Below are 18,517 nucleotides of genomic sequence, written 5' to 3'. Positions count from 1 at the left end.
TATCGGGACGAGGTGGAGCGGCTCTGTGTTTGGTGTGGAGAGAACAATCTGGCTCTTAATACGGCTAAGACCAAGGAATTGGTGGTGGATTACAGGAAAAAAAAGGCGGACATTCAGCCCTTGCCTATCAACGGGGAACGGGTGGAGAGGGTGGCGGAATTCAGGTTCTTGGGAGTGACTATGGATCAGGGCATGACTTGGAGCGCAAATACCACTGCTCTGGTGAAGAAGGCCCAGCAGAGAATTTATTTCCTCAGACTTTTAAAAAAGAACAATCTGAGTGAGAGACTGCTGGTGTCCTTCTACCGAGGCTCCATAGAGAGCATACTCACATACTGTATTTGTGCTTGGTTCTCCAGTTGTACAGCTAGAGAGAGGAAGGTGCTCCAGAAGGTCATAACCACAGCCCAAAGGATTATTGGTCACCCTCTCCCACCTTTGGAAGAACTGTACGGTTCCCGTTGCCTTAGGAAAGCAAACAACATCCTGCAGGATCCATCTCACCCGGGATACAGTCTGTTTGCACTACTGCCTTCTGGCAGGAGGTATAGAAACATCAAGTCAAGGACAAATAGACTGAAAAATAGTTTCTATCCAAGAGCTGTGGCCCTTTTGAATGCTGTAACTCGATAGTGAGATCTGGGAGTTTTTGGGGGTGGGGGTGGGTGTGGTTGGAAGGTGGTTTGTTTGGTTGTTGTTGTTGTTTTGCTTTTACTGTTTTTGAGGGATGGCATCCAATTTCGTTGCACTTGTGCAATGTTGCACTAGTGTAATGACAATAAAGAATCTATTAAGGAAAGTTCCTGCTGCATATATGCAGGATTCATTGCTCTTAACTCTTTGAATGAGACTCAATGGGAAAAGCAGGTAGTAATTCTGCCTTATTGTTATGCTGGGTGTGATTGGATTTTTCAGTCACTCTCAGAGCAGGTATGCAACCTGGTTACTTGCTTAAAGGTAAGGAACACAGGTAGTGCTGTAGTCTAAACCACTGAGCCTCTTGTGTTTGCCGATGGAAGGTCGGCGATTTGAATCCCCGCAACAGGGTGAGCTCCCGTTGCTTTGCCCCTGCTCCTGCCAACCTAGCAGTTCGAAAGCACACCAGTGCAAGTAGATAAATAGGTACCGCTGTAGCGGGAAGGTGAACGTCTTTTCTGTGCGCTCTGGTTTCTGTTGCTGTGTATCCGTTGTGCCAGACGCGGTTTAGTCATTCTGGCCACATGACCCGGAAAGCTTTCTGTGGACAAACGCCAGCTCCCTTGGCCTGAAAGCAAGATGAGCACCACACTCCATAGTTGCCTTTGACTGGACTTAACCATCCAGGGGTCCTTTTAAAATACTCATTTTACATCCTTAAGATATCAATGACTCCCCTTCTTCTCTTTCCATGGTTCATTTTACATATCATAAATCCCTGCATATTTTACAAAAAACTATACCATTCAGTATTCCATTATTACATCCATCAAAACTTATTTACACTGTTGAATTTATCTTAATGCTGCCAAACGTTTCACAATCTTCTTTAAACATATGTTCTTCTTATTCTCTTACTCTATATGTTAAGTCTTCGAGTTGTGCATATTCTGTCAACTTGAGTTGCCATTCTTTGGTTGGGACCTCGCTCATTCTCCATTTTTGAGCTAACAAAACATGGGCCGCAGGAGTAGTATACATAAATAAACTTTTTGGACACCTAGGAATTTCAGCCTGAATTATCCCCAAAAGAAGGACTCTTGAGTTTTTTGGGAAGGTAAAGGTAAAGGGACCCCTGACCATTAGGTCCAGTCATGACTGACTCTGGGGTTGCAGCGCTCATCTCACTTTATTGGCCGAGGGAGCCGGGGTACAGCTTCCGGGTCATGTGGCCAGCATGACTAAGCCGCTTCTGGCAAACCAGAGCAGTGCACGGAAACGCCGTTTACCTTCCCATCAGAGCAGTACCTATTTATCTACTTGCACCTTGACGTGCTTTCGAACTGCTAGGTTGGCAGGAGCAGGGACCGAGCCACGGGAGCTCACCCCATCGCGGGGATTCAAACTGCCGACCTTCTGATTGGCAAGTCCTAGGCTCTGTGGTTTAACCCACAGCGCCACCCACGTCCCTTTTTGAGAAGGTACTTTTAAACTTTTTTTCAATTCATTATGGATCATTTCCCAATACTCTTTTACCCTTTTACAAGTCCCCCACATATGAAAGAATGTTTCCGATCAGTCTCAAACTTTTAGTGAATTGGGGACTTCCCCTGCATGCAAAGACATGAGTGGACAAAACCAAGCTTTTGTCCAATGGTCAAGAAGTGGTTTCTGCATGTGCTGTAGAAGGAAGCGAGGGGCAGATGGAACTCATCAACCTGGAAGAAGAAGAAGAAGAAGAAGAAGAAGAAGAAGAAGAGGAGGAGGAGGAGGAGTTTGGATTTGATATCCTGCCTTTCACTCCCTTTAAGGAGTCTCAAAGCGGCTAACATTCTCCTCTCCCTTCCTCCCCACAACAAACACTCTGTGAGGTGAGTGGGGCTGAGAGACTTCAAAGAAGTGTGACTGGCCCAAGGTCACCCAGCAGCTACATGTGGAGGAGCAGAGATGCGAACCCGGTTCCCCAGATTACGAGACTACCGCTCTTAACCACTACACCACACTGGAAAGGTCACTCATCTAGGAGAAGGAAAACTCTGCTCCTAAACCTCTGCTACCTTGTGGAGAAGAAAAGGCTAAGGAGTTAACTACACAAATCCAGAGTGGAGACCCTAAGACAGTTGGATGGTGCCTTAGAAGCCAGATGCCAGCATGGTGTAGTGGTTAAGAGCAGTGGACTCGTAATCTGGTGAACTGGGTTCGCTTCCCCGCTCTTCCACATGCAGCTGCTGGGTGACCTTGGGCTAGTCGCACGTCTCTGAAGTCTCTCAGCCCCACTCACCTCACAGAGTGTTTGTTGTGGGGTAGGAAGGGAAAGGAGATTGTTAGCCGCTTTGAGACTCCTTAGGGTAGTGATAAAGCGGGATATCAAATCCAGACTCTTCTTCTTATACTTCTCCTTCCAGCAACTCCTGCAACCAAGCTGGCACCAAACATCTTGCTCTGCTTTCCTTTGGACCCCATCAGCAAGGCCAAGAAGGAGTTCTTGTCTTCTGGGTAGCCCATGACCTCCATACAAACTGCCCAGGCTTGCACCTTGATGAGGGCACTTTGGTGCTGCTAACACAGCAGTTTGATTTCACGCCATTGTCTCTTGAGAACTATGGCAACCACCGCAGTTGGATAATCTTACTAGTGCAGTACTGCTCAAAGTGGTGGTCTGCAGAATGGGTCTGCCAGTCCTCAGTGACCCCACCACAGCCCAGGTTGGGCGGGAGGCTTCAGGGACCAAATGTGGTATTGGTCCTCTGCACATTGCAGGAGGGAAGATGGCTTCACTAGCCAGATAGTCTGAGAAGCACTGCGTTGAGGGGGAGAAGTTTAAAAAAGATTACTAGTTACCTCATTATGGTGCTGGATAAACTTTCCTGTAGCCAAGGGTGTTGTCAAATCGGTCACGCTCTGAGCACCCATTTGCAGTAATTATGGAGCCTTTGCTGCTGCCAACACACTTCCAGTTCAAATGCCCTTCTCTTCTGTGGTCCCCAAATCCTTCTGTCAAACACAAACACACCAACTGTCTAGAAAGAATCTGGAATTCACAGAGGTGCAGGTTTTTAACCTGGCATTTTATGGAATTTAACAATTGTAATTATTACATGTTATAGTGCTACAGAACAACAGATCATTATTCGTGATCAGAATCTTGTGGAAATTTAAGGCAAATCTAAGGCCAAGGCAGAGGACAGAGTTAGAGCAGATAGTCTGGAATGCTAATCTCAGCACTGGTTAGCAGATCCACTGTATACATTTAAAGCATATTCAACACATTTAAAGCACATGCCCCCCCCCCAAAAAATATGGGAAGTTTCCACCACACAGAGCTACCATTTCCAGCATTCTCAACAAATTTGCAGTCCTTAGGATTCTTCAGGGCGAGTTATGTGCTTTAAATATGAATCAACTATTCCTTAAAGCCTACTGAGGGTTATGTGTATATATTTTAATTCCACTGATGTTTAATCGTTTTTTTGATTATTGCTTTTTAAATATATGTTTTTAGTTGTTTCTATTTTAGTTGCAAGGCGCCTTGAGTCCTGCCGGGAAGTAAGGTGGGGAAACAACAACATCTGAAGTGAGATATGTATTGCATTTCAAGAGAATCCTTCGTTTTGCGTTCTGGCAGGACAGTAATGGATTCGGTGCCTCAGGCTTTTCAAATAACTTCCCAAAGAGAAAGGGCACAGCTAATGCTGAAACGGTTTATTGCGGTCTGCTAAAGCTGCGAAGAAATATTATGCAGGAAAGGGGAATGCGTGTGGTGGTTTTCATTTCTTTCTCCTTTTAACACCCGTCGGTTTGGACCTGAGTTGGGAAGCGATCCCCAGCCTCTTACCCCATGTCCCAGCTCACAGTGTGAAGAACCACAAGCATCCGCATCAAATTTGCTCGGACGAGATTTTGACTGTCCAGGAGTTGTTCCTAATGGCAGCGAAGACGCCCCTGAAGTGACAGTTAGCATTTTGCCAGCTTTTGCCATGTATACAGCTGTTGTCACAGAAAGGAGGGCAACTCACAGCCCGGCTTCTTTTCAGAAACAAAAAGAGAAACAGCGCAGGCTATTAGTTCCAGCTCGATGGAGACCCTGTGCCACCATCTGCTGGGGGTCTGAGCAGTTGTCCAGGTCAGCATCAGTCAGGCACAAACTTGATGGCTTCCGCTGAGCTGCACCCAGCAGTACAGATCCGCAAGAACAATAAAGCAGACCTGCTCCTGGGACACAAGCCGCACGTCTCCAACAAAGGAAACATAACCCCGAGTTAATATGCATCACAAAGGAGGTGCACAAAGCAGGGGAGGTAATTGTGGCCTGAACATTTCAGGCTCTAATGGGATGGAGAGAGGAGCAAAGTGTCAAGGTAGGGACGGAGAAGGGGGAAATGGTCCTCAGCTAGAAATTGGTGGTCACAGCCATATATACATATATAGGGCCGTCGTGAGAGATGTCTTACCCTAATGATAAGGCTGGCTCTGCAAAAAGAAAAGAAAAAAGGCTGGTTCTGCTGATACCCAGATTAGATGCCACTGGGAATGCACCCCCAATTTCAGCATATGAACTTAACCCAGACAGACATAACTGAAATTGCAAATATTCGAATGGTTGTTATTTCATGAGTCCCTATTGGGTTTTCTATACATTGCTGTTCAAATTCTCTTGTAGCTAGGTAAAGGTAAAGGGACCCCTGACCATTAGGTCCAGTCGTGGCCGACTCTGGGGTTGCGGCGCTCATCTCGCTTTATTGGCTGAGGGAGCTGGCGTACAGCTTCCGGATCATGGGGCCAGCATGACTAAGCCGCTTCTGGCGAACCAGAGCAGCGCATGGAAACACCGTTTACCTTCCTGCCAGAGCGGTACCTATTTATCTACTTGCATTTTGACGTGCTTTCGAACTGCTAGGTTGGCAGGAGCAGGGACGGAGCAACGGGAGCTCACCCCGTTGCGGGGATTTGAACCGCTGACCTTCTGATTAGCAAGTCCTAGGCTCTGTGGTTTAACCCACAGTGCCACCCGCATCCCTCTTGCAGCTACCATGCAGCTAATGCTGTGTTTCCTTTTTTTGTGTGTAATGATTTTTATGTGATTTTACAAGTGTAGAGTTATAACAACACAAAATACATATCCACATTTAGAGATTTCTAGAATCTCCGGACTTCCCACCATCAACTCCATGGGTCCTTTTGCCAACCTTTTCAACTGCATATTATTTCATAATCCATGTTTTATATCTCTCCATATTGTCCATGATAATTGCTACATGACAAGTTACAAACATTACTGCTAATGTTTTCATCTGCTTACAGTGGCCTCCCTAACAAATTATAATTTTTTTCCCATTCTTTCTTGAAGTTTTGGTCTTCTTGGTTCCTGAGCTTTCCGGTCAGTTTTGCCATTTTGGCATAGTCCAACAGCTTAGTTTGCCACTGAGTCCAAATCTGAAGGTTCGGTTCCTGCCCCTGCCCCAAGTTTGAACCTGTTTCCGAAGCTGCACCCCCTGAACCAATTCCTGCTCCTGTGTCAAATCCAAAATCCCTAGCTTTCTTTTCCAAGAATCTTCTCTTTTCTTCAATTGACCTGATTCGATATTTCCTTTGCTGGTATTTAAATGAAAGGCTTGTGGAAATTCCCATCGAGAAAAGAAGTTTTTTCTTCTCAAAGCACTTGTAACAGAGCGTAGGGCTTGCTGATTAGAAGGTGGGCAGTTCGAATCCCCGTGACGGGGTGAGCTCCTGTTGCTGGGTCCCTGCTCCTGCCAACCTAGCAGTTCGAAAGCACGTCTAAGTGCAAGTAGATAAATAGGTAAAGGTATACAGCGTTTCCGTGCGCTGCTCTGGTTTGCCAGAAGCGGCTTAGTCATGCTGGCCACATGACCCAGAAGCTGTACGCTGGCTCCCTAGGCCAATAAAGCGAGATGAGCACCACAACCCCAGAGTCGGTCACGACTGGACCTAATAGTCAGGGGTCCCTTTACCTTTATAAACAAAGCAATTGAGTGTTGTTGTACTTCAAAATTCTTCTTGTAATGCAATCCCAGAATTTTATCTCTTTGATCCTTTGTTTGGAAGACTACCATGCAATCATTTAAAATTTTCGAGTCCTTTTTACCTCTAGGTCCAAATCTATAGGCCTTTACAATTGTAGATTCCACCTCCTCCTTTGTTAGATCCCAAAAGGACACAAATTCCTGGACCAAACACTCTTTCAAATCATAAAAAGTCTTTTCTACTCCTTTGGGATAACAGTACCTACAATTCCTAATAAAAACGCTTCTGGTTTATTTTTATAAATGTTATTTTAAATATTTTAAAAATTCATTATATATCATTTCCCGAAATGCTTTTATTACCTTACACATCTACCACATGTGGTAAAATGTACCTTCTTTCTCTTTACATTTCCAGCAGGTATTTGTACCCCTAATACTGTGTTTCCTTGCATCTACTCAGTATGTGTTGCCTTAGTAAAGAGCATCTGCCCAGTTTTCAAGTTCATTTGTTGCTCTTGCTGAGGCTGCTGCGAATTGCATAAATTATATTACCGATCGACTGTAATGATTTTCTCTGTCACGGCCACCTGGCCACTTGGAAGGACTCTGAGAGAACAATGAGTCCTACCTCAGAGGCAACTGAACAGACATAAGATGGTAATGACTTTCAGCCGCTGTGCATTCTGGCCACATTAAGATCAGTGACCTAGAGGTGAAAGGCCCTTTATCCTATTACCAGTCCCCAGGGAGAGTCCGTCTGCAAGGCTACCCCCTTCCCTGCTCCTGTTCAAAAGGAACTATCTAATTTCTTAATTTCCATTCAGAGCATCAGGCTATGCAGGGTAAAAATCTATGAGCACTTAATTTTTTTTAAATTTGATTTTACAAGTATAAAATTATAACAATACAACCATAAACATCCAAATCTCTGGACTTCCCACTTTCCCCTCTGTGGGTCCTATTATTAAACCTTTTCTACTGCATCTTTTTCAGTTGTCCATGTTTTATATAACACCATTATCCCCATAGTACTTGCTACATTATGAGTGTTATTGCAGTCCTGCTAATGTTTTCATCTGCTTACTGTGGTCTCCAAGGTAAATTATAAAATTTCCCCATTCTTTGTTAAAGTTTTGGTCTTCTTGGTCCCTGAGCTTTCCGGTCAGTTTTGCCATCTGGGCATAGTCCAACAGTTTAATTTGCTCCCTTGGAATATCAGCACCTAGAATTTCTAATAGAAAAGCCTCTGGTGTGTTTTAAATAAAAGTCTTTTCCAGCTCATTATATATCATTTCCCAGAATGCTTTTACAGTGGTGCCTCGCAAGACGAAAAGAATCCGTTCTGTGATTCTCTTCGTCTAGCGGTTTTTTCGTCTTGCGAAGCAAGCCCATTGAAGGATTAGCAGATTAGCGCTATAAGGCTTTTAGCGGCTTATCTGCTGATCGGGTCAGCTGATAAGCGGCTTAGCGCTATTAGCGGCTTTTAGCTGCTTTTAGCGGCTTATCTGCTGATCGGATCAGCTGATAAGCGGCTTAGCAGCTTAGAAAAAGGGGGGGGAACCCAGCAGGAACTCGCAAGACATTGTCATCTTGCGAAGCAAGCCCATAGGTGATTCGTTTTGCGAAGCACCTCCAAAACGGAAAACTCTTTCGTCTAGCGAGTTTTCCATCTTGCGAGGCATTCGTCTTGCGGGGCACCACTGTATTACCTTACAAGACCACCACATATGATAAAAGGTGCCTTCTTTTTCTTTACATTTCCAGCAGATATTTGTATCTGTCTTACACATTTTGCAAACTTACTGGGAGTCAAGTACCATCAGTACATCATTTTTATATAGTTTTCTTTCAACGTACAGCATGCCGAGAATTTCAAATCAGTTTTCCATAACCTTTCCCAATCTGAAAGTTGGATATTAAGCCCCAAATCTCTTGCCCAGTGTATCATTACAGATTTAACCTGTTCATCCTTTGTATGCCATTCCAGAAGCAATCTACAGTGGCACCTCGGGTTAAGTACTTAATTCGTTCCGGAGGTCCGTTCTTAACCTGAAACTGTTCTTAACCTGAAGCACCACTTTAGCTAATGGGGCCTCCTGCTGCTGCCGTGCCGCTGGAGCACGATTTCTGTTCTCATCCTGAAGCAAAGTTCTTAACCTGAAGCACTATTTCTGGGTTAGCAGAGTCTGTAACCTGAAGCATATGTAACCTGGAGCGTATGTAACCCAAGGTACCACTGTATACATTTTCGACCAAAAATCTACAGGCACTTTGATATCACCTCAAGCCTTTCTGTTCAAAATGGGCTCTGGATGCTTTGGATTAATCTAATCTATTCTACATCCAAATTTAAAAAAGGCAACTAAACAAACATTTTCCCTCCTTTGCAGAAATCTTAACCCTCCATAAAGTCTCTCCAAAGGTTTGGAAGATCCTTCTGAACCAGGGGTCAGCAAACTTTTTGAGGAGGGGGCCGGTCCACTGTCCCTCATACCTTGTGGGCAGCTTATCTATCTATCTATCTATCTATCTATCTATCTATCTATCTATCTATCTATCTATCTATCTATTGGGGGGGAGAGAATGAACAAATTCCTCTGCCCCACAAATAACCCAGAGATGCATTTTAAATAAAAGCACACATTCTACTCATGTAAAAACACGCTGATTCCCGGACTGTCCGCAGGCCAGATTTAGAAGGCGATTGGGCTGGATCCGGCCCCCGGGCCTTAGTTTGCCTGCCCATGTTCTGAACCATGTGGGATAAGGTGAAGAGGAAGGGAAGAATGGCTCAAGCTGGGTAATCCTACTTGATTTGGGACAATTCAGCCCCAACTTTTACCCCGACTGCTCAGAAGAGCCCCTAAACTCTAAAAAGGTTTCTTGGTGGTGCAAAGGGAGAGGAGGGGAAACTTTCCTCTTTGAATTTCCTGGAGTTGACATCTTTCCATAAACTGCCCTTTAAAACCCATTTCCACCTCTACATAAGGAAATTAATATTTACCACGCAGCTGTAGTAACTAACTGTAGAAACTATTGCATGCTTTAAAAAGGCACGCCAAGAAAATCCCAGGATATCTGGGCATCCATATAGTGCACAGTTCCATCTGAATGGTGCTCAGTCCCACTCCACCCGCTCGGTTATCAAAGAGAAGCTTGCCTTCTGTTATAATGCAACTTATACAGGGTAACTAAAAATACAGGCAGAATAAGGCCCATGTCTGAGGCATTGCATCATTTCCTTGTATCTTCCCTAAGGGCAAAAGACTGGAGAATATGAGTCAGCCTACAGAAAAATAATAATATTGAGCTGAAAACAGCAAAATGCGCTTTTCTCGGCTCAGATAAAGTAAGGAAAGTCAGTTGAATCTTTATCCCAGAGAGCTCAGACGTTACAAAATAATGTATTTTTGAAAATTACCATCCTTGGTTTCTATTATTATTTATTGCTGTTGTCATACGTAATTTTTTAAAAATGTAATAAACCACTGATGCAAAAAAGTGAATAAATGGGTCCCACTGGGGTGCATGGGATGTTAAAGGAGGGATAGCACTTCTAGCGGGAGTCACAAAGTGCTCCCTCTGAGGTAGACTGTCCAGGTTTGGTACCCACCCTGCACTCAGCAGCTCTCACCTGTGTCTCCTAGAAGCTGTTAGCATGCAGTGGGTCTCAACTTGTAGGTCAGAGGTCTGGTTTAACCAGTGGCATGTGGTGAATTTTTTTTGCAGGAAAACAGCTAGGGGCAGAGGTGCCAACTTGAGAGGGCAATGGGGGGGGGGGGAGTGCCACATCGCCTGCATGATGTCTTGCCAAAGAAGAGAAGAAGATATGATATGGGCATAGTTCCTCCTTCCATCAGCTGGGCAGAAGCTTCCCAGGCTTTAGGAATGACTACCCCCCACATTAAATGGGGGGCGCCTACCTCAGCCAGTTGCCCAATCCCGCCTGGGGAGGCGTTGCCAAGGTGATCAGACCAGGTAGGGGGAGGGACTACCTGCCCACACAATAGGGGGAGGATCTTACCTGGGAATCGTCAGTTTGCTCCAGAGCTTCTCCCACCCTACCCACCCTCAGTTAAGACTTCTTTTGCAGGTTAACCTTTTCTTCACAGGTATGCAGGCGCTGCTACGTTAAGGTTGTTGCGTGTCGAGGACCCCCAAGACACCCCTGAATAAAAACACGTTCACACATCATTTTGTTTTTGGTTTTTGGCATAATTTTGGCCACAACTTTATTGAATTACAGTAAGCGAGTGGTTGCTTTGGCATTGGTTAGTGACTATCTGTTCACACTTGGAGGTAGGAACAGAACAGACAACCACACCCGTGCGGAAGTCAGTAAAGGTAAATAGACCCCTGATCATTAGGTCCAGTCGTGACCGACTCTGGGGTTGCGGCGCTCATCTCACTTTATTGGCCAAGGGAACCGGCGTACAGCTTCTGGGTCATGTGGCCAGCATGACTAAGCCGCTTCTGGCGAACCAGAGCAGCGCACGGAAACGCCGTTTACCTTCCCACTGGAGCGGTACCTATTTATCTACTTGTACTTTGATGTGCTTTCGAACTGCTAGGTTGGCGGGAGCAGGGACTGAGCAATGGGAGCTCACCCCATCGCAGGGATCCGAACCGCCGACCTTCTGATCAGCAAGTCCTAGGCTCTGTGGTTTAACCCACAGCGCCACCCGCGTCCTGCGGAAGTCAGTAAGGGTAATCAATTTTGGGGAGAGAAAAGGCTGGGTGCCAGGCTCACACCTCTCCCCAAATGCTCCCTGGGGCTCTCGCATGGCCCTAGCCCTTTGTCAGGGATACGGACAAAAGCATGGCGAGCCCTTGGATTCCTTTAACGGAATACCCTTGCAGGAACGTTTAGAGCAGTGTTTCCCAACCGGTGTTCCGCGGCACAGTAGTGTGCCGTGGAACTTTGCCTTGTGTTCCGTGGAGGTGGGTGAGTCGGGCGGTGAGAGGTGGGGCGGCGGCGAGCACACGCGGGGCGACGAGCGAGCGAGCTCCCACATCCCATCGCCGCTCGCTACTTGGCCTGCGCATCCGCTCGCTACTGGGTCTGCCCCAGGAGGTGGGGTTGCGGGCATCACGCCCTTCCCCACGTGAGCGGGGAATCCCATCCGCCCCCACGTGAGCGGGGAATCCCATCTCAGCCCCCGCGAGAGCAGGGGAATCCCATCCGGCCACGCCTCCTGGCCAGCCAATCGGCTGGCTGGAGGGGGCGTGGCTTGCCTCAAGATTTTTTTCATGAAACAAGTGTGCCTTTGCCCAAAAAAGGTTGGGAAACACTGGTTTAGAGGACTAGCTTAGTCCCTCCAATCCACTAAACGACATGCCACTGGTTTCCACCTCTAAAGTCCTAAATGGCCCAGATTAACCAAAGGGCTGGCTTTTCCTTTATCACCTGCATTGGAAGCAGGAGGAATGACATCCAACAGAACTCTCCCTCCACCGATTGCATTCCTATGGTCTATCTCCGCCTATCTAAAAATTTATAGCTCTATGGTCGTTAGCCCCTAGACTTACTAATTGACAAGAATCCCCATGACAGGGTGAGCTCCCGTTGCTCGGTCCCAGCTCCTACCAACCTAGCAGTTCGAAAGCACATCAAAGTGCAAGTAGATAAATAGGTACCGCTCTAGCGGGAAGGTAAATGGCGTTTCCGTGCGCTGCTCTGGTTCGCCAGAAGCGGCTTAGTCATGCTGGCCACATGACCCGGAAGCTGTCTGCGAACAAACATTGGCTCCCTCAGGCTATAGAGTGAGATGAGCGCCACAACCCCAGAGTCGGCCATGACTGGACCTAACGGTCAGGGGTCCCTTTACCTTTACTATGCATTGTTAGATTTGACTGCAAATATCCCACTTCCATGTGTATCATGGAACTTCCTCTTCCTTTCCTGATCCCTCCAGCACCATCAAAATCAGCTTTGGAGGGTTGAGGGGCCCTCCTAAGCAGACTGAGGACATGTGGTGGAGGAAGAGGAAATGTAAGTCCCACTGGGAAAACAGAACTCCACTCACACAGCTTTGGATACAACCCAGCGTATTTATTACTTCCAAGTTGAACCAAGCCTTGCCAAACAAGCTTTGAATAGCTCTCATTGTTTTTATAAGCATGGGACACAAAAATAGATTTTACAAATGCCGGAACAGAAAAGCTAATGGTAACAGTCAAGGCTAGTGTGGGATCCTCATACTAGATTAGGTGGGACGTCAGTCTGATTCAACTGGATTCTTCTCATGTTCATCTGCTAGTTTCTTCCTGGGTAAATAATCTCCAGTGGTTAATAGGAGGTCTCTCATTGGGTTTTAATTTTTTTGCTAGTTAGTGAGATTCCCACAGATGGTGAGAATGCTCGTGGAAATGTGACTTGTGGATGGATGAGATCTTGTACAATTATCAAAATGTATGCCCTGCCCCTCCCTGCTGCTTCCCAGGTTGTTGTTGTTGTTGTTGTTGTTATTGTTGTTGTTATTATTATTATTATTATTATTATTATTATTATTATTATTATTATTGCAGTGGTACCTCAGGTTACATATGCTTCAGGTTACATACGCTTCAGGTTACAGGCTCCGCTTACCCAGAAATAGTACCTTGGGTTAAGAACTTTGCTTCAGGATGAGAACAGGAATCGTGCTCCGGCAGTGCGGCGGCAGCAGGAGGCCCCATTAGCTAAAGTGGTGCTTCAAGTTAAGAACAGTTTCAGGTTAAGAACGGAGCTCCAGAATGAATTAAGTATGTAACCAGAGGTACCACTGTATTATTATTATTAATTCAACTTATACACCGCCCTGTACCCAGAGGTCTCAGGGCGGTTCACAACAAGACCACAACATATAAAATCAAACCAAAAGCAGTAACCCAATAACTCCTCCCTCCAAAAAAGCCACATTCTAAAAGGGTGTTGGATGTCAGTACAGTGGTACCTCGGGTTAAGTACTTCATTCGTTCCGGAGGTACGTTCTTAACCTGAAACTGTTCTTAACCTGAAGCAACACATTAGCTAATGGGGCCTCCCGCTGCTGCTGCACCGCCGGAGCATGATTTCTGTTCTCATCCTGAAGCAAAGTTCTTAACCCGAGGTACTATTTCTGGGTTAGCGGAGTCTGTAACCTGAAGCACATGTAACCTGAAGCATATGTAACCCGAGGTACCACTGTAAGATCAATCATTCGGTTGCGTCCACATGGGAGCTGTGTGATGGTTACAATGCATGGATTTATTGGTGGTCATTCATGGGGAGACGGTGGCACAGGGCAAATGGTTCTCTCAGAGCTTCAAAACTGGCTGCAGTTCATGTGAGCATCTAAGTTTGAGGTGAGGGCTGATCAGTCGCTGGGCAACTTGATGTGAGTTAGCAGCATGGAATGCGCAGCAGCTACCTGTCAAAGATCAAATAGGTGTGAAAAGAAGGGAAAGGCTGTCATGATGTCACACAGGCAGCCCTGGAGCGATTTTCTGCTCGGTCGCTCCAAGTGAGGAGAAGAGGCGGCTTTGAGGAGAACCTGCCATCGATGGAAAGTCGCAGGCAAACCAAACCCGGCTTCTAATCCCCAACGCGGAACTTTGCTGCCTAAGTCAGCAAACAGGTCAGGAGGAGAAGGTGGACAAACAAATTTACAGAAGTCGAATATCATATGGGAAGAAAGAGCCCCACCCACCTTGGCTGGCTCAAGCTGAAAAAATGGCTCAAGATGCAATCCTTCATCTAGCCAGACTATAATTATACAAAGCGGTACACACCCGGATTATCTGTATCCCAGCGGGACTAATATCATTCTGGAGATTATGTATTTGTACCTCTCTCACAAGCTTATATAAGACAACAAATACAGTGGTACCTCAGGTTACAGACGCTTCAGGTTACAGACTCCGCTAACCCAGAAATAGTGCTTCAGGTTAAGAACTTTGCTTCAGGATGAGAACAGAAATCGTGGTCCAGTGGCGTGGCGGCAGCAGGAGGCCCCATTAGCTAAAGTGGTGCTTCAGGTTAAGAGCAGTTTCAGGTTAAGTACGGACCTCCGGAACGAATTAAGTACTTAACCTGAGGTACCACTGTATAGAGCCTAAGTAAGATAGCAATCCTATACCATAGGAGCCAACTCCTAGGGGCCAAGGTCCCTTTGCCCCCCTTATAAAATATTTGAGGGAGCTGCTCTCCAAGTTGAAGGGCACTGCCATTCAATTAGCGTGCATGTGCCTCATTTTGTCAGCGATTATGGGGAGCGAGGCTTACCTGCCCCCACCCCAGTATCGTATTCAAGTTGGCACCCCATATGAATCAGAACGAATGAATTTGAAGAAACTGAACTCGGTCAAGGAACAAACTGGAAGGTTCTCCCAAGTACTCAACACAGTAGCTAGATCCATCTCAGGATAGGGAACCATGCTGTGAAGTACTCCCATCTTTTATTTCTTGCTTTCTGAAAGAATTCCTGTATACAACATGTTCCAGCCTTGACGACCCATATTTCCTTTTGAGTTCTGTTCTGTCTGTTCAGCTGCTCTATGTCTCCCAGTCGAACCAAGTTTCGACTGCTTTTGTTTGACTCCATTAGCTAGAATAGCTAGTACTCAGGGATGATGGGATTTGTAGTCCAAAACCATCTGGAGAGCCACAGTTTCTCATCCTTGCTTAGGAACAGAGTTCCAAATACATATATTACATATACGTATAAATACATATATTCTTATTCTTTTAGGAACTCTCTATACCAGAAACTGCAAGCAGTGGGAGAAGATCTGGGTCTCCCATTGAACTCAGTGAAAATGATGACAGCTGGTGAAATTTTGTGATAAAAATTAATATCATTCTAACAAGTTTAAAGTTAAGCAAACTAGGTTATAGTATTGCGGAAGGCTTGTCTATAAAATTTATACACAATGTGATTGTTAAGAAAAAAAGAAAAACCCTCAAAAAGAAAAACCCTCAAAGCTATTTACAAAAAGAAAGACAACTATTTACAACCTTAAACAAATTAAAATCAGTGATTAAAAAAACAGATTAAGACATCAACATTCTACATAATGGGTGGAAAACAGAAAAACAAGACATTTTGCTGATGCATCAAACATCTGTTTCAGAAAATTAAGAACTAAGGGGCTTCCAAATGCGTATTTATTGTGATTTGTTGCTGCTCATACATGCAGGTTTCCCCCAGCATCCACACACCATCATGGGCATCAAAATGCCAGCCAGTATTTCCTACTGCCATTTAATCCAGATTAACCCATCTCTGCAGAAAACCCAGTGATTTTTTTTAAAAAAGAAAACCTCTAGCTTCCAATATCCAAATAACCCATTTGCAATATTAAGAAGTCTCCATCAGGAGGCACACAAATTGTTTGACTAAAGGTGTAATCCTGATTTTTAAAAATGAGATTGCCTAACTGATGTAACATTTCAGGCAGACTGTAAAACATGAGAAGACCTTGGCTATGGATTAAATCAAGATGGGATAGGCAATGATGTCCAGTGCAGTCAGGCAGTCTATAGGATATTTTATGCAATAGCATATAGTCTCATTGACTTCTCTGAATACAAAGTACAACACACTTAGGCTAGATCCAACCTATTGTCCACCATTACTGATCTCCCTGATATACAGTAATGTTGGTCTCACTCAGTTTGCATGTAGAGATAGATAGCCACCAGAGTTGTAACCCACAAAAAGGGCGTTTGAACCCTGGAAGGCATTCCAGTGCTGTCTGCAATGGGCATGTGTTTCATATAACAAATTGCTATTAGGATTAAGACCAGGGATCTAAATTACATTCTTGCACTGGTCCATAGGGGTTTGTCCAACCTCCCCCCCACCCCCTGCAAAAAAACCCCTCTTTCTCGAGTTATATTGTGCTAAGAATGCTGAGACATCTAAAAACTAGATAAGAAATTGGAAAATTAATGCCAGCAACCATTAGGTTGATTTACCGGAAAAGAATTTTGCCTAGAATGTTTGGGAATTGAAGAATGCAAGAACAAGCACAAAAGTAATGCTTTGGCCAAGAATGTCTGAGCAGCGTGGAAGAATCAGCCAAATGTCAGCATAGCGCGTATTGTTTAAATGTCAGCTACGATATTAAAAAAATAAATAAATGCAGCCCTCGGCAAGAATGGACACTAGGTTTGTTAGTTTCCATGTCACCTACAACTAGTTCTGAAAAATACGTCTGTAGGGAAGGCAGCGAAATAGATCAACAACAGATGGGTACGGCTGAGCATTGTCTGAAGCAGTTTCCCAAAGGAGAAGGACTGATAGTCAGGGAGGGGGCCATTTTTCAGTGGTAAAGCACCAATTTTGCATGTTGAAGGTCACAGGTTCATTCCCTACCTGCGTCTCTAGCATAGCTGTCAACCGTCCCTTATTTGGCGGGAAAGTCCCTTATCCCAGCGCCGTGTCCTGCTGCTGTCCCTTATTGATGATGTCCCTTAAATTTCCCGGGTTTCAAAGGAAGCAGCTCCTCTCCCTCCCTCCCTGCCGGCCAGGGAGGAGGGAGGCTCCAACTGTGTTGCTTGGCTGCGTTGCTCACCCAATAAGGAGTCTAAGAACGACTGGGGGGGTGGAGCTTGCATGCCTTGTGCCGATCAAATAGGCCGCGTTGCCTGGGGACTCGCCTTTGCTCAGCGCTTCTCAGCGGAGAGGTGACGGTGGTTTTCCTTGCTGCATCCCCTTTGCTGGGTTGCTGCACTGTGGGAACCACCACTTGAGGCTTTGTTTGGCTGTTGGCTGGGCTTTCTGCCCTTGGCTCGGAGGGGCTCAGAAATTGCCCAGAAAATCCCTTATTTTGGCTGCTGATCCCTTATTTTTGAGGCTGCTGGTCCCTTATTTTCAAATCTGTAAGTTGACAGCTATGGTCTCTAGAGTTAAACGCATTGCATAAACCAGGGGTGGAGAAAGATCCTCTGCCCAAGATCTTGGAGAGCCACTGCTAGTAAAAGGTAAAAACAGGTAAATGATCCCTGGTTGGTTAAGTCCAGTCAAAGGTGACTATGGGGTTGCGGCGCTCATCTCGCTTTCAGGCCAAGGGAGACGGCATTTGTCCACAGACAGCTTTCCGGGTTGTGTGGCCAGCATGACTAAACCGCTTCTGGTGCAATGGAACACCATGATGGAAACCAGAGCTCATGGAAATGCCGTTTACCTTCCCGTCGCAGCGATACCTATTTATCTACTTGCACTGGTGTGCTTTCAAACTGCTAGGTTGGCAGGAGCTGGGACTGAGCAACAGGAGCTCACCCAGTCATGAGGATTTGAACTGCCGACCTTCTGATCTGCAAGCCCAAGAGGCTCAGTGGTTTAGACCACAGCACCACCCGCGTCCCTAAACCTTTGCCACTTTACCTTTGCCACTGCTAGTCACTCACAATAGACACCTCTGGGACAGATCAACCATTCGCAAGCTGAGTTTTGGAGCACATTAGTGTGACACATAGGAGAATTGCTAGTATGCTGTGTGGGCAAAAAAAAACTCCCTACAAATAACCCCACAGTCAATTATTTAAACACTTCTGCAAGCTGGCTGTGTATGCACACTAATATATTTTGCATCCAGTGCACTTCCACTGGTTGTTTGGGAAGAATTGTGCTTATGCCATTAGCCACAATCCATAGCTTTCCTGCATCTCTCTTGTTTTTTCTTGAGAAATGCTGTGTTTTGATGCCTTTCCCCCCAACCCACGAAAGCCTCTTGACTTTCCCCCCTTTTGCTCTCTGCTTCAACTGCCCCAAGGCTTTCATGGTTAAGAAAGGGCAGCGATAAGGTGGAAGCAAACATACAGCACAAACACAGGTTTCGCTTGCAACGCAAATGTGATGTGGGGGCTCTGAGACGACTGGCTCTCCCCGACAAATGCCTCCTGCTCCCTTCAGCAAACATGAGTTTAGGTC

At 45.6% G+C, this 18,517-nt stretch overlaps 1 protein-coding gene and 1 long non-coding RNA gene across 3 annotated transcripts in view; one reads left to right on the top strand and one right to left on the bottom strand.

Annotated features, from left to right (window-relative positions):
* Nucleotides 1-5,648, top strand: part of LOC308594685 — a 201,794-nt gene extending 196,146 nt beyond the window's left edge. The window contains exon 3 of the long non-coding RNA XR_014011559.1: nucleotides 5,534-5,648. This is a non-coding gene — a long non-coding RNA (uncharacterized lncRNA). The remainder of the gene's footprint in view (nucleotides 1-5,533) is intronic.
* RBPJ (recombination signal binding protein for immunoglobulin kappa J region) overlaps nucleotides 1-18,517 on the bottom strand; it is an 87,794-nt gene that overhangs the window by 42,044 nt on the left and 27,233 nt on the right. Inside the window, exon 1 of one of the 2 annotated variants that reach the window (XM_081207809.1) lies at nucleotides 3,478-3,630. The exons of the other annotated variant lie outside the window; for it this stretch is intronic. Coding sequence (XP_081063935.1) covers nucleotides 3,478-3,482 — 5 coding nt within the window. The 5' untranslated portion in view covers nucleotides 3,483-3,630. Of the gene's footprint in view, nucleotides 1-3,477; nucleotides 3,631-18,517 lie in introns of those variants that run through there. 2 annotated transcript variants of the gene reach the window in all.

The sequence above is a fragment of the Podarcis bocagei genome (genome assembly GCF_964188305.1).
Source record: "Podarcis bocagei genome assembly, chromosome: 9".
Taxonomy (NCBI): Eukaryota; Metazoa; Chordata; class Lepidosauria; order Squamata; family Lacertidae; genus Podarcis; species Podarcis bocagei.
Note: the sequence above shows the minus strand (reverse complement) of the source record. Positions and strands in the feature narration are given on the sequence as shown.